This window comes from Xiphophorus hellerii, chromosome 22 (assembly GCF_003331165.1).
Source record: "Xiphophorus hellerii strain 12219 chromosome 22, Xiphophorus_hellerii-4.1, whole genome shotgun sequence".
Taxonomy (NCBI): Eukaryota; Metazoa; Chordata; class Actinopteri; order Cyprinodontiformes; family Poeciliidae; genus Xiphophorus; species Xiphophorus hellerii.
The window spans coordinates 26275353-26291656 of NC_045693.1; the positions used below are offsets into that span (position 1 = coordinate 26275353).

Here is a 16304-nt window from a genome sequence, read left to right on the forward strand (position 1 = left end):
CAAAATTTAAAAAACAAAACAAAAAAAAAATGTTTCAACAGATCAAGGTTAGCAATCATAACTACACAAATGATTCACAGCTCTACATCACGCTGTCACTAGGTGACTAGGATTTTTAGAACAAATCAATGCATGGCTGTGCTATAACTTTCTCCAGCTCAACAGAAACATAACTGAAGTTATCTTTGGACATAAAGAGGAATGGTCTAAGCACACAACTTCAGTTATTATAGCTAGAACTGATCAGGCCTGTAGTCTTGATTGAGTGACTTGAATCTCCAAAGCCACATAAACACAGTTACAAAGTCAGCCGTCTATTACCTGAATAACATTTCCAGGATTAAAGGACTAATGTTCCTGCACGATACAAAGAAACCATGTGTTTATGTTTAGTCACTTTGATTACTGCAACAGTGTCCTCACAAGTTTGCCTAAAAAATTAATTACAGCTGATCCGCTGCTCGCGTTCTCACAAAACCCAAGAGGGTAGAGCACACCACCCCAGTTCTAAAGTACTTACAATGGCTTCCTGGAACTCAGAGAATAGACTTTAAAATGCTGCTGTTAGTTTATAAATCTTGGGTTTTCATGCAGCATTTCCCCTTTCCCAGCACGAGAAGACGACGTGAACGCATCGTACGACGTGTCTGGTTTCCAGCTTCCTTCGCACTTCCGGTTTCTTTCCCCCCCCACAGTGAGACAGAAAGCAAACAAAATGCGTTAGTTAAACTTTACAGATGAGCTGTGGCTAGTGACAGCTTTATTACCGCGACCCAGTATATTTCACCTACCGCTTAATTAAATGTTTTTGTCCTGGACTTCATAGGTGAGGCTTTAATAGGATAGCAACCATGCAGTTCTCTCCCACCAACGGAGATTTCACGTTCGTCTCCTCTTCAGAAGCTGAAGGTATGCTAATTGCTGCAGCGCTCAGCTAGCAGGCCCCAAAGAGTGATACATGTCCAGCAGCAGCAGTCTACTTATTTCGCTCTGTTTTATGTAGGCTATTGCAGCGAAATTCATACGCTGGTTTCCTCTGCTACTTATATCAGAATGTTTTTATATGTGGAAGCGCGTGTTAGCTTTGTTAGACACATACAGGACGGAAGGAAAACATGTAGGTAACAAAGCCTGACATGATATTTAGTTGTATATTGTTTATATTAAGACTCTATTAAAAGAGGGCTTTTCGTGGCAGCTTTGAGCCGTATAGTTCTGGCTCTGTCTACTCAAATCTAACTTCCACTTGTTTACCTATCGCTTCACAGTGACGGGATGAATTTCCGGTTTAGTTAGCGTTTTATATTGGGATTCAGGAGTCATGAATAAATTGGGGTTCTTTAAAAATAAATCTTAAAAACATATGTGTCAAAGGAGAAAAAATGTATGAAAGGGCAAATGAGAACCAAATACATTTTCTGTGCGCAGATTTCATTTATTTCAGCAATTTCTTTTGTGACGCCTATTTCCGTGTTTATTTTCCCTTCATTAGTTGTTCCAGCTAATGGGAGCAACTTCATTTGTGCGCACCGCGCAGATTTAATTTGTATCAGCAATTTCTTTTGTAATGCATGTTTCCGTGTTTATTTTCCTCCGTTAGTTGTTTCAGCAAAGTGGCGTTATCATTTCACAGAGCGCCATTCTGAAGAAACCCTAGATAAGAAAAAACCCTAGGTAGGATTTTTTGTGCCAGTTCCTCCGTCAGTCAGGCACAAATGAGAGAGATGGTGTAAAACAAACCGCCTTCATGTAAGGACACCAGCACATGGACCTGCAGTATTGCCCAGTAACACTAAGTATTAAGCTAAACTGATTGTGAATTACTTGTCTATTAAAGACAAAGCATCTTTGTCTTTTCCAGTTTGACATGCATCTTTGCAATAGATCTGAAATGGTAGATTAACAAAACAATACCACAAAAAAAAGCGGTATTATAACCTAAATTATATTTTGAACACTTTAGAATTTTTCGAATAGAAAAAAAAATCCACAGTAAAAGCCAACTCCTGGACTTTACAACAATAATATATTATATATATATTATCATCTGAACACCTGATTGCTTAGCTTTTGCTTCTTACCCATTTAGGTTGGTTGTTTTTCATTTAGAAATATCATGTTTTTGTTCCACATTCTGCTGCTGCTATTATTGTTTATAAAAGGTACCATAAGTCTGAAATCATCTATGTGATCCACAGACCTCAGTGGAACCATCAGCACCCCTGATGTTAAACTGAACATGGCCAGTGAAGGAGGCAGGGATCCATACGCCACCACCTTCCTGAGGCAGCGAGGCTACGGCTGGCTGCTAGAAGTGGAAGAAGATGACAATGAGGAGAGCAAACCTCTTCTGTAAGTATGTCTTTTAGGGAGTCTTAGAGTTTGTGGCAAATAAGTCTAGGGGAAAAAGACAAATCTATTATTTCAAGAAGTGTCTATGCTGCCTTGGTATAAGTAGGCCATTCCTTTTTTATCGAACATGGTTAGATGTTCTTTTAGAAATCCTTTAATTGTTATTTGATTTTTACATTCTCAAGGAAAGGGCTGCTTGTATTGCTTCCTTTCATTATTCATTCAATAATGAACAGATTGTTTACATCTCACGCCATGCATCAGGTACCAGAAGGAAGGGATTATTGATGTATTGTTGAGTTATTTTCCCTACTTTACACCTCAGTGTGAGAAAGACCATTATAAACATTTATAATACATTATAAATGTATATAATGTACAGATAAAAAGAAAAGATAGATAGAAAAGATGGGATTATCTGACTACCTGATGCAATCCAAAGCACCTGGATTTATAATGTATTCCTGTTTGTTGTTTACATGAATCTGGAGTTTAGCCAGTGTCAGGGCAAATGTTAAATTATCCTTGCCTCATCTCCTGTGTGAGCAGGGAGGAGCTGGACATTGACCTGAAGGACATCTACTACAAGGTCCGCTGCGTGCTGATGCCCATGCCGTCTCTGGGTTACAACCGACAAGTAGTTCGAGACAACCCAGATTTCTGGGGCCCTCTGGCTGTTGTGCTCCTTTTCTCCATGATCTCAATCTACGGGCAGTTCAGGGTGAGCAGAATACTAATGAACACAACTGGTTGCTTGGGATGATTACTTGAAGCATCATCTTTTTACGCCAATGATAATTTCCTGTGATCAGTGGGGTAAACCCTAGACTAGGCCTGTCACGATAACAAATTTAGCTGATTCTCTCAAAAGTTATTGCGATAAGCGATAAAAACCATTTTAAACTGATGTAATGACATAATAATAATGCTAGCACATCCTGCCAAAAATAAATACACTTTATATTCAAAAGAACACTTAACACTGGAACTGGTAAACTAAATAAACAAAACAACCAAAAAGAAACAGAAAATAAAATTGACTCTCAGTCTCCGTTAACAAAAAATGCACTTGAATAAAAGATGAACAACACAAAACCAAGGTAGAAATAAAAAATACATTCAACCAAAAGAGTACAGATTATGAAGTTTGTATATAATATTGACCTTCAGTAATCATTAGATTTAGATAGAAAAATGGGATTTTCTGACTACCTGATCCAATAGTTCACTCCTCCCTTACACTAAGGAAATTATGAAGGGAGGAGTCAGTGGAGAGCACCGGAGTAAAGCCTGTTTTCATCCAATGTCTTCAATAGAAAGAGAAGAAGGCAGAAAGAAACGATTAAGCCGATAAATTAAAATGAGGTTGATAATTTTCATTTATCATGTGATTAACTGATTTATTGTTTATCGCGGCAGGCCTACCCTAGACCACTCCAACACAGGCACAAGACAAGCAAAAGAAATAGCCAGTTATCATATTGTAGTGTTCTGTTCTTTTAAATGAAGGCTTAAAACCCAGCTGTTTAGAATTGCTTTTAAACCATAATATGAGGAACGTTGACCAATATATTAGACGTTATTGATGATTTTGATGATGGCACTAATCAAAATGTAACGTTTGTCACTGGTTTCTCAACTGTTGAGAATATGTTGTTTTATAAGTTTGTATTTTTATGTTTTTACGATGTAAAGCACTTTTAACTGCCTTGTTGCTGACATCTCCTATTTAAGTAAACTTGATTGATTGTTAAGAGGGCAATGGGCATGCACATGGGAGAGAACTTGGTCGTGCAGGATTCACAAGGGTTATTCCCCAGTTTTTGAAAGCAAGATCAAAACAAAGCATTCTGGGGTCAGCGGTCATTCTCCAAGCTTTAACTTTGGACTGTGTTGTCTCTTACACATGTAGGTTGTATCTTGGATCATCACCATTTGGATATTCGGATCACTTACCATCTTCCTGCTTGCTCGTGTCCTTGGTGGTGAGGTAAGTCCCGCCTCCATCACAACACAACCGCAACCAATCAGCGCGTTTTAAGTTCTCTTTATTGGCCAAAATAAGATTGTTGTTTTTCTGAGCACTCTTTTTGTCTCCTGTGTAGGTTTCTTATGGTCAAGTTCTTGGAGTGATTGGATATTCTCTTCTTCCTCTCATTGTCATAACCCCTCTGCTTTTAGTGATTGGAGGGTTTGAAGTGGTGTCCACGTTAGCCAAAGTAAGTTCTATTTTATTAAACACTCTTAATCAGACTGTTAATTGGTTCTATTTTTGTATTTTTTTTTACCATTGCAATCTACCTTTGTGTAATTTAGACATATTAGTGGATCAATTTTCTTCTATTTAACTTGGGGCATTTCTCCACTTCAGAAACCATATCTTGGGGCCATTCTTTAACTGAAGAATGTAAATCTAGCCCAACAGATGGGCTGTTTAAACATCAAGCTGGAAAAATACTGAGGATTGAAGATTATTTTAGACTGACAGTTATAATGCAATCCTTGAAGAAGTCTTATTCATCAAAGGAAGGTTGTTAAATCCTTCATTGTCTCGTGCCACTGCTGTTGTAGCTTTAAATGGTGAAACAAACCATTTAGAGGTTTTCATTTTGAGTAAGAACATTTGATCCTATGTTGGACTTATTCAACACCGCGTAGGCAAACTTCTGTTTTACATAAATAGGATTTGGGAGATTTGCACCATAAATGGGATGTTTGATGTCAGTTAAGGAAGAGGCCAACCTTTTTCTATGAATAGAATCCTTACACATATTGTTGATAAATGAGTTTGATCGAAAGCACTGTAGAAACTGTTATATTGTTGGGTTCTTATTCTGGTAGTGATTACTTCAAAGTGATCATGTCATGTGTTTCCTTTCCAGCTCTTTGGCGTGTTCTGGGCTGCCTACAGTGCTGCTTCACTCCTCGTCGGAGATGAATTTAAAACTAAGAAGCCCCTTCTCATATATCCCATTTTCCTATTGTATATCTATTTCCTGTCACTGTATACTGGTGTGTGACTGGATGAGTCAGAACTACAGACCTTATGGCCATGGACAGTGACCCTGAGTCATGTTGGGGTCATCAAACAACTAAACCCAAGAGGTCTTTTTTTTAAAGACATATTTGTGTTTTTTTTTAACTGTACAATTCTAGGCATTGAGGACATTGGGAATATGACTGTAAATAGTTTTGCCCTTTTCTTTGTTCAATAAAATTAATCGGATTTTGCAGCTTGTACCTTGTTCTGCAGGTGTCTATATCATAGGTGCTCTATTGTCCCCATATGCCTGGAGTTGGTTGCAGTTTGTGAATCTGGACATCATTTGCTGGATTATAACCTTTTTAGTCAATCCACACAATGTTTAACAAATATTTTTGTGCATACGGTTTGGTGGAGGAAATTATGGGTAAGAGGCTGCAACACTGTAGATTCCTCACTGTTATACACTGTTCTGTTATGGAAAATGTCCATTAATGAGGTGCCTTTGTCAACTCTATCAAAATAGAAAATCACCTTACAAATAGTTACAGAAAAGAAATTGGTACTTTGTGAATCTTGTATTTGTTGGCTGGTCACTAAGTTATTTATCCTAAACAACTAACATTCCTTTCAGAAACTAAAGAAAAATTTTAAATAAATGAATGAAATTGTTGTAAAATATAGTAGTTCTGTAGTTATTGAATAAAATAGAAAATGATCACGGAAGCATATGACATTTCTAAAACATACTTTGTGATATGGAGGAAACAGTTTGAGATTTTCAGTTCCCTACTATATCAATTTACTCCTAATGTAGTAAAATGTGCTCCTGGTTAGACTGGTTTGTAATAAAATGTACTTTAAAATAGATGAAAGACATTATTAGCACACAATAACGCGCTAATAATCATTGTTAGATTACGTGTCAGTTTTTGGGGACACACAAAAAAGCATAAGTAGATAGAAAAATGAAGTAATGTTTGAGGGAATTATAAAAAAATTGGATTTCCAAGTACTAAAGGTAAAGGTAAAAATGAATGTGAAGTAATTTTATGAGCTTTCATGATCCACAAAGTTGAAAATGTCACCGCACCTGTAATAGGTACAACTTTTCTTAGAACACTTTGCACCAGGGAAAAGTGGGTTTATATCAGGAGGTTAGTGTATTTAATGTTGCTGAGAATTTTCACATGTTATAAAAAGAAGTAAGCATGGTAAAAAAAGATGCTCTATCGGTTTTCCTAAGATATTATGATCCATGAACACAGTATATTGATAAAAGTATAAGTTCTGTGATGGCATAAATGTGAAAATACACAATGACTAGTATTAAAGGCAATTTTAAAAAATAATATAATGCATGGAGGTAATAATTATTTACTTGCGCAGTAATAAAAATTTACAAGCAAAATATACAACAGTTATTTTTTTTTCCATCAGCTGTTCTCTCTATGGCTGTTCTCGTTTACTATTGGTGTTCTCGCGAGATGTATTCAAGCGGTACGCTAGCTCCGTGTTCCTATGGTGTAAGTGACAGAGCCTAGCCTGGAGTTCCTCAGCGCTGATGGTGAATAGCCACCGCGGCTGTGACGGGCGGAGAAGAAGCCGCAGAAGGCTGGGGAGTGGCAATTCGGAATCTGCCCCTTAGATGAATTCAATTTAAGTTTATCGTCAGGTTCTAACAAACCAAAAAGAGGAGGAAGGGGAAAAAATAGGAAAGATGGCGGCCGCGGCCTCGCCGGGCTCGTCCACCTCCTCAGACTGGATTGTAGTGAGAGACGGTTGCCTGCGTTGCGACGAGGAAGGCCTGCGAAGTCTTTCCTACCACCCGGCCCTCAACGCTATCTTAGCCGTTACCAGCCGGGGAAGCATTAAAGTGATAGACGGAACTTCAGGGGCCATTCTTCAGGCTTCAGCACTGCACGGTAAGTACCGGAGTTCTCTGTCAAGCCCTGACAACAACACTTTCAGTTTTGACAAGCCAAATACAGTTTGTCAACAGACTGTGTAGGGACCAGCACCCTGGTGTGTTAGCTGCTCCCGGCAGCCATACAAGTGGCCTGTAAGGTTTTTGACAGCTGGGATTGTTGCAGACTGTTCTGGGGGCGTAAAACAAAGCACCCTCAGCATCTTAACACAGGAACCATTCTGTTATCATTAACGTTCGTCTTTGGTGAATGGCATCCACTATTTGTCTCTATAGACACAACATGACACCTCTGACTGTAGCTAATGGCTAGCTGTAGGACTTTTCACAGCGCTAACTAACCGGGCAATCCTCTAAAGTTCTGCCCGTCACACGCGTCCTGTGGTTAGGAAATTGGGTCCAGACGTAAACATTGGCAGTCGCTTAATAATGAATAAATGGAAACTGTAGGCTGTCTGAAGTTGGTTTAGTTTAGGAAAGTGGTAATGCTTTTAGCCGCTAATGTATTTTGCTACTCGTCAGCCGCATAACTTCACAACTCACCGGCGAGAGTCAGTGGAAACTACCAGCGTGATTCTGATGTTACAGTCACACAATGGTGGACTGTAACATCACTGTAGAATAATAAATGGGAAGCTGTTCCTGCGGTAACTTAGCATTTAACCCTGTGACCGATCGAAGACCGCATGCCAGCACTGAGAGTACCAGCACTTCATGTTAACACGCTTCTGTTGAGATCCGATCAGATCAGAAACCGTGTCCATCACTCTTTGTTTCACTGTAGTTACTGTCTGAAATAAAGCCCGATAGCATTTTAACAGGTTATGTTGACGTTAGAACTCCTGTAGTAAAATACCGGAACTTTATTTAATCAGAACGTATTATGGATTTGGTGTAGCTTTTAAAACTATTATCATAAATCATGTCTGTAATCTGATTGGTCATTCCTGCGAAAGCAAATGTTTGATATGTCTAGTCTTTTATTGTATATATTTTTGAAGTGTGATGTGATGAAAAGCGTTATTGACAAGTTGATTTCTCACAGTTTGATAAGACAACCATGTTTACATGTTCACAAACCTGCAGATGGCTTTCAACTGTAAAAGTTGGAAGTATTTTTATTTTTTTTAAGTTAAGTTCTGCATCTGGTGAATGTCGATGAAAAGCTGTCTGAGATGGAAATATGGCAGACAAATCAAAACTTGAGTCAGCATTTCAATGACAGGGCACCCTTGAATGATTGCAAAGGTGAGAAAAGATAATTTCTCCTCTTATGGTTTCTTCACCAAGATAGCAATAATAATCAAGTTCTACAGCATTAGATTAACCTTTTATGGACATTTTCCTTCAAAAAATTGTTGCTTAATTTAGTAACATGAATCTAAAAAATGATTTTAGATTCATATCCTAATTTTAAGAGGCCAACTGTTTATTAACAAAGTCTTTAAATGAAAATGTTAAGCTATGTAATAAGTGATATATTAAAAACTTTGACTATATCTGTCAGCTGATGTCCACCAGGCATTCAGTGCGTGGTTTCAGCGGCAGAGTTAATTCCAGTTTGAGATGTTAGAATATGGTCAAGTATTGGGGATTTGTGTTGAAATTATATGCTAAACATTAAATTCCCCTGAACTGTGTGGTCTAATTGGGTCTAAAACTGCTCTGTGTTGACCTTAAATATTGTGTTCACAAATATTATTGAATAAAATAGTTTGAGAAGGGGAAAACATGGAATAGAGTTTTCTCCTAAGTTCTAAGAAAAAACATACATGTTGATCTTATAGACTAGGGAGAATCCAGTTGGATAACCTGAATCTCTGCACACTGCAGGCTCTGCAGGCTGCGAAGTATGAGATGCAGGCGATCGATTTTTTTGTGATCGGCAACAAAAGAGAGCGATCGGTGATCACCCATCATATTTTTTTCATGGAAATCAGTTGAGTATGATGGGTGGCCGATCGAGCGACACACCACTATTTTCAATTTATGGTCAGAAAATATGAAAGAGAAACTCCTGATGGTTTTACATTAAGTGAGTACAAAGGTCCAAACTAAACCAGTTCTGGTAGTCTTCTATCTTTATCTATATTGTGAAGAGCAGACTGAAATTCATTGCATTGATAGTTAGCCATGTCAGTGCAATGATATGGTTAAATACATGAGCAAATGTGGATTGTAGTGTTAAAGCACTTGGACTCCACACTTGGTTTAGAGAGGCGGTAAATGATGGTAGTCTTCACTGCAAGATGAAGTTTACGACGTAAGCTCAAACATCTGCCACAATGTTGTTGTTTGGGTTTTTTTTATGTGTTTTTTCCAAGCTGGACTAAAAGGAAAACATCTGCATGGAAAGACCAGCCAGGAGTTATAATTCATACACAGGTGCTGGTTCACAGTACCCATACTGTCGACACAGTGTGGAGCTTTTAATTTTACTGAGCTTGTTCAGTTTTTCTATTATTTTTTTATTCTAAGACTGTTAAATGAAATATTTCCATATATGTTCCTACATATTTGCGTTACAAGAATATTATTTATATTATGATGCTTTTTTTTTAATGATAATTGTTGTGGTTAAATCCTATACCTGCAGTACGTAATTTTTATTTACATTTTTATTTTATTTTTTTTGCATATTTATTAAGATTATCATTATGTCGTGACAGTATAATAAAAGATGGACTAGAAGATTTCTGAAGAAATTTAATGGGGCCTGCTGAAGTGTGCCCGTTGGTTGGAACCCAGCGTTCTGATTTTTAAAATGAGCATTAATGCAAAAGTAAAGTAAAATGTAGTCAATAGCATGTGGAGAATCATAAGCATTTTGACTAATATGGACTTACTCCATTCAGTATGTTAATGGAGTCAGTCGGTGCACTAAGGTTTTATGAGGCTGTTTTGAGGCTTTTATTTTGAAATTTTCAGTAAGCTTCATTTTAATTGGCCACTCTAATCCCATGTGTAACAGTAGACTGGTTAAACCAGTTACATAATGCCCAAAACATCAATTACCTGCTGTGAAAAATGTGAAGGCTTTTATTTTGTGGCGTATGTGTTGCTCTTATTTTGACAGTCCAAATTGATTGTCAGTTAAGGACCGAGTAGCGTCTCTGTAGTTCTAAATGCCGGCTCAGCCCTCTTCTGTAGTAACTGAGAGTTCCACCAGCACGGTAGTTCTAAAGAGGAGCTCAAGGTAGAGAAAGTTGTGAGACACCCAGTCAGTATTTCTGAAAAAAATCAGTCCGAACAACCGGTTCCTGTTCAGGAACCGTGGGACGTATTCCAAAAGCGTTTGAAGCGTGTGAGACGGCTGTTTCTCACTTTCGATAGTACCGCGATTCATATCTGTACCTCTCACTCACTCACTCACTCACTCACTCACTCACTCACTCACTCACTCACTCACTCACTCACTCACTCACTCACTCACTCACTCACTCACTCACTCACAGTAATGGCACAGATGAGAGAGAGAGACAGCGTGCGATGAACTCTGAAATTTTTGAGAAAACCGTGAAAATGAATGGCTGGGAGCCTGAGGTTACACTGTCACATGATTTTGCTCTGAAGCACCTTGACAGAAAAGCCCTAGAGAAATTTTGCACTGGGGGAAACCCTGATGTGTCTCATACCATACTGTTACACGACATGGTGGCAGTTTGAATAAATATGGTAAGGACATATTTTTGTGATAGTTACATAGTCTATCTTTAAAGCAAAACAGCCCCTCTATCTGACTCGGTGTATCTCTGTTCCACTAGAGGTGCTGGATTGGAGCTTCCAGTCAGATCTGAAAGCTAACTGATTAATGTTATCCTGTCATTATGTCCTAGCTAAACCAGGCGGCCGCGTCAGGTGCCAGTACTTTCCTGCAGTTGACAAGGTGCTTTTTGTGGACGACTTTGCCGTGGGGTGCAGGAAGGACCTGAATGGCATTCTGCTCTTGGACACGGCCCTACAGCCGCCGGTGGCCAAACCGGAGGACATGGTTCAGCTGGAGCTGCCGGTCACAGAGGTGAGGCTGCGCGGTCACGTTCAGACAGGAAGTACTTGATGTTGTACCTGGAAGTTTGACGCTTCTCATGTGTTTGTAAACATGTTGATCTTAGATTTCTGTCTTTTGAAGTAAGAAATGTTTTACCTGGTACATTTATTAAATGTACCATATCAAGAAATATGAACGGTTGAAAGGTTAGCATTGTTCAGAGTATTTGTAGGAGAAACATTGAATCTCAGAGCAGAAACATCCTTCTGAAGGGAACCAGACTATATCTGCCTTCTAGTAGCATTTTCTTTAAAAGAACAGAGATTCAAGAAGAAGTTGTTTTTTTTTACCCTCATTGAAAGAGGCTGAAAATAAGTCATCTCTGTCTTAAATCAAATATGTCAGATATTGCACTTTATGAGTACAATGATTAAGATAATGATTTTAATGTTTGTAAAATTGTTAGGATTTTACATAATGATGTTTGTAAGAGGTGAATATATTTGTAAAATCCTAATGATTTGACCTCTTTCAAGGCCTTTTTAGCTGAATATTTATTGGCGTAACATGCAGTGACAGTTGAATATGATGCATCAATACTGGAATAGCAAGTAGTTAAAATTATAACCAGTACAGTTTGAAGTCAAATTCTTAGATAATTTCACACAATTTATTTCGATGTGTTTACTCCTTGGTGAAGGAGGAGGAGGTGACTGATTTCAGATCCCAACAAGAACTTGGACTCCATGAGAAAACAGGGTAGGCTTTTTTTCCTAACAGAAATGTTTTTGTTTGTTTAGGCGCAGCAAATGCTGTCGGCGTGTCAGGAGAAGATTGATGTGTCCAGCACTGAAGGGTATGAACTCTTCATCAGCCAGCTCAAAGAAGGTCTGAAGAATACCTCACACGAGACTGCGGCCAATCATAAAGTAGCTAAGGTAAGCTAATGAGAACAGAGTGTCGCATAAAGAGAGAATGCAGCAAATTCTACTAAACATGTTAGTTTAGTCACATTTATTGGCATCTCAGATAAAACCTTGTGAAAATCCTTCATATAAAAGTACATTTCAACTATGAGTTCAACAATTTATTTCCCATGTAACTTGAAGGCCTTTTCTCAAACCTCTTTCAAGACTTTTTGTGTTTTTGACCAAAGAATGAGACTGTGACACCAGCTAAACCACTAGTGGACTGGTTTTGAAGAAAAATGAAACAAATAAATGAAGGGAAACCAAAGTGGTTTAAAACTCCCCTTATTGTCACCACTGTGGGGCAGGATAGCAGAAGGAGGAGAGCTCAGCTGTAACAGAACAGCAGTCTAATGATAATGACAAGAGAAAAAAAAAAGGAAGCCATGAGGCTAACTACAGCCAGGGTAATGCAAGGTTTGTTTGGAGGAGACAGACCAGGCTCTAACTGAGCAGCTGTCTCCTGGCAACCCAGACTGGTGGGTCGTCACTTGAGGGAAGTTTGATTGTATTGTGAGAGGAGGGTTTGGCAAAGAAACTGCTCTTTTGTGGGATCTTTATTTTTTTTTGTGATATTATTTTAGTTGGTTGTTTTACAGATGAATGGTGATGTGACAAAACACTGTAGCTGATTCACCTGTAGCAGCAGCAGTGGTGGTATGAGCATGCTCTGAAAGAAAGCATCCATCCTGATGTGTTGGCTTTTGAAAAATGAAAGTTGTTTATATCGATGAATATTTCAGTTTGTTGGAAGAACAGAGAACTAAAGTACTGTGTAGTTCCACACTTTTAGAGCAACAATTGTGACATTTTCAGGTAGGGATACTCTGATCAGGTTTTTTGCTGCCGATTCCGATCACTCATGAGGGCCGATTGCTGCCGATCACCAATACCGATCACATGGATTGGCTGTCAGTTTTTCTCTTTAGGTATAAATGCTGCTATGTGATTTGGCGAAATGGATCCATACAATCGCCTAGTTTAGGCAAAAACGTGCAAAAAACTTGCAGCACTCAGTCGAAAAGACAACTATAAAACCTGCAATCAGTAGTATAATTAACAGGAAGTCTCTCAACATCCTAAATTATACGCAGTCAGATGAGTCTCCCAACACAGCCTATATCAAATAACATCCTGTAAAAAAGGAAACATTCATTCAAAGTCAAATGCAGGTTGCAGTAAAATAAACAATCCTAAGTTACTAAATCCAAACTGCCTGAGAGCATGGCTAATTACACGGGTTCTGATTGGTTGTTTCTATCAGTGGTGTTAGTCTGCAGAATACAGTGAGGAGGCAGAAGAGCTAAATCCCCCCCCCCCACCACACACACACACACACACACACAAATTATTTGTTTCATGTTAGAACAGCAAAAGTTTTAGTAGATATGTTAAAAGTTTTGTAAGTTACATGCTCCAGTTTTAAGGAGACGTTCAATGTGAGAGTTCACATGGAGGTTGAACGGCGATGTCTGTGAAATGTTACGTCTTAATAGCTAGTAGAGGCGGTTCAACAGTGACAGCAGAACCCAGCGTCTTACACCGCTAACCTTGAGTACTTAGATTATTTTTTGGATTATTTGTTTAGCTTTCTGACCGTCATTCTCATCCGGGTGAGTTTTGGTAGTTGTGCGCTGCTTTACCTGCTGTCTGGCCGCTCCGGTGTCTTTTTTTTTTTCCCCCTGCAGTGAGCCTTGATAACTCACCATGCTCCAACAAGTGCTTATTTTTTAAATGGCATATTAAATTTATTGTGTCGCTGCATTTTGACGTGCTTCACAGCCGAGGTAGGCAAGACGCTAACTCCCCCATTCACTATCAGAGCATTAAAGTTCCACACAACATTGCTTCAGATTTGCTGCCACGCCTGCACAGTGTGAAGGAAAGAGGGAGATGTGCTGCACACTGCAGGCTCTGCAGGCTGCGAAGTATGAGATACTTGTGATCAGCAACAAAAGAGACCGATCGGTGATCACCCATCATATTTTTGTCATGGAAATCAGTTGAGTATGATGGGTGGCCGATCGAGCAACACACCACTATTTTCAATTTATGATCAGAAAACATGAAAGGAAAAACTCCTTATGGTTTTACATTAAGTGAGTATAAACTTCATTTATACACAGGTAGTCTGTTTTAATCCAAACCAATTTGGATCATAAACTGTCAGATATTATGGTGAACATGTTTATTTAGCAAAAAACTGGCCAGTGGTGTCTGACATGCTTTCATATTTTGTCTGAATATTATCATAAAATAAGGGAATAAGAATCACTCTGCCTTATTTGGGTGTTAAGTTTTTTGGCCTAATCAAAGGCCGAAGAACAATGCTAGTTTTTATAATCCCAGATTGCATTTGGAAGGGATCAGTGTGGCTACCTCAGGTGTTGAAAGATCATAGTGCTAAATAATGAGAAAAGCCTATGGACTCTACGTGGCTTGTACCTGAAATTACTACAACAGCAGGCGCTCTTCTTCTTGTTTAAACCTACTAAATTTGATAGTTTGATTTTTGTTTTATGTGCACAAACTTGTTGAATAAATCAAGCTTTAATTCCAATGCGGTTGTAACTTTGTTTTACGAACACTGTTATTGTTCACCTTGTTTACCTTCCTCTATCTTCTTCTCTATTCTTTATTTTACAGTGGGCAACAGTCACTTTCCATCTCCCCCATCATGTGCTGAAGCTAGTGGCTGGAGCCATCGTCAGCGAGCTGAAGAAGATAAACCAGAACATAGCTGCCTTGTCTGTAGCCTCCTCCATCATGGATAGGCTCTCCTACCTCTTGTCTAGCGCCAGGCCTGAGCTCGGGGTGGGCCCTGGACGCTCTGTAGATAGGTTAGACCAACAACGTTTTTACCTTATGAGTCTAGGAATTAGCTTGTTTTGGGTGATAACCACTCAACTTTTCATAGCATTCCATTTTGGACTTGAGCATAGTTTAAAAATTTCAGTTTCTGTAGTCTTTTGATGTGACATGTTTTTTTATTAGTTTTAATCTTAATGGCCAAACATTTTAGATCAGGTTAGATAAAGGTGCAGAATGTAACTTTTATAAAAAATGTTTTGTTTTTTTTATATAAATATTTGTTAAAACTGTCACATCATTGTGACAGTTTATTACCAGACAGGTCATTTGTGAAGCGATCCATCTCCTCAACCTCCATCCTTAGCTATTGTTGCTGTCTGAAGAAATGCACCGCTCCCAACCAAAAACCACAAATCACAGCCAGGAGGAGAGTCTTAGCGCTGTCAATCAACCTCATGTAGTTACTGCTAATGGTGGGGAAGCGACTTACCCTTACAGAAAAACTGTTTATCTGCCATCATTGGTGGCTATGCTGACTAGCCTGAGCATTTACAACAGGATCTGTTGACGGTAAAAAAAACTGGCAGCACCACATGAGATTGTGACTGACAGTGTTAAGTCTGGGCTCTGATTGGTTGTTTCTAGTTAGCATTGGGAGATTTTTTATTCCCCCCCCCCCCACAGATAATCTCTCTCGTCACAACATGGTGACGGCGTCAAGAAACATGTAAAAAAATAAATAAATTCTCTAAAAGTAAGCTTTAAGGTGCAGCTTTAAGGTCCCAACTTGCAGTGGATTTCAGGCAGCGTGAAACATATGAAGAAAATTTCACATACTGCAAATGAAACCGATGCATTGGTCATTTCCAGACCAGCTTTCAAAACATCAAAACACGGTTTGCTTCTAAAAAGCGTTGCTTTCCCCAGATCCCTGATGTACAGTGAGGCCAACAGGCGGGAGACGTTTACATCATGGCCACACGCTGGTTACAGATGGGCTCAGCCTGATCCGATGGCTCAAGCAGGCTTTTATCACCAGGTAACAGGCAGACACATTTTACTATACTAACATATATAAACACCAGCACGCAGTGAAGCGACTGTTTGCCTAAAGGACAATGCAAAGCATCAAGCTGAGATTTGAGATGATGACTCTATATATCTATACTAAGGCTGGACAATATATTTGAAAAACTTATAATGGTAAAAATGGTAAATGGGCTGAACTTATATAGCGCTTTTCCGCTAACTACTCTGTATGTTTAACTTGTGAGC

At 38.8% G+C, this 16304-nt stretch overlaps 2 protein-coding genes across 4 annotated transcripts in view; both read left to right on the top strand.

The window, feature by feature from the left end:
* Positions 1–657: 657 nt before the first annotated feature.
* On the top strand, positions 658–6014 carry yipf4 (Yip1 domain family, member 4). Its single transcript, XM_032553908.1, has 6 exons — positions 658–909; positions 2199–2352; positions 2902–3073; positions 4265–4342; positions 4458–4571; positions 5235–6014. The coding sequence occupies exons 1-6, from the start codon at positions 852–854 to the stop codon at positions 5370–5372; spliced, it is 714 nt and encodes a 237-aa protein (XP_032409799.1). The 5' UTR covers positions 658–851; the 3' UTR covers positions 5373–6014.
* Positions 6015–6830: 816 nt separating this feature from the next.
* birc6 (baculoviral IAP repeat containing 6) overlaps positions 6831–16304 on the top strand; it is a 78222-nt gene continuing 68748 nt past the window's right edge. For all 3 annotated transcript variants that reach the window (XM_032554054.1, XM_032554056.1, XM_032554055.1), the window contains exons 1-5: positions 6831–7260; positions 11099–11280; positions 12051–12188; positions 14865–15058; positions 15957–16068. In XM_032554054.1, the coding sequence (XP_032409945.1) occupies positions 7056–7260; positions 11099–11280; positions 12051–12188; positions 14865–15058; positions 15957–16068 (831 nt within the window). In that variant the 5' untranslated portion in view covers positions 6831–7055. The remainder of the gene's footprint in view (positions 7261–11098; positions 11281–12050; positions 12189–14864; positions 15059–15956; positions 16069–16304) is intronic.

Excerpts from the sequence above, each read along its gene's own strand:
- yipf4 (XM_032553908.1), top strand. The coding sequence starts at position 852 with ATGCAGTTCTCTCCCACCAACGGAGATTTCACGTTCGTCTCCTCTTCA. Across the intron at positions 4,343-4,457 it reads CTCGTGTCCTTGGTGGTGAG|GTTTCTTATGGTCAAGTTCT; the intron begins GTAAGTCCCGCC and ends TCTCCTGTGTAG. Across the intron at positions 4,572-5,234 it reads TGGTGTCCACGTTAGCCAAA|CTCTTTGGCGTGTTCTGGGC; the intron begins GTAAGTTCTATT and ends TTTCCTTTCCAG.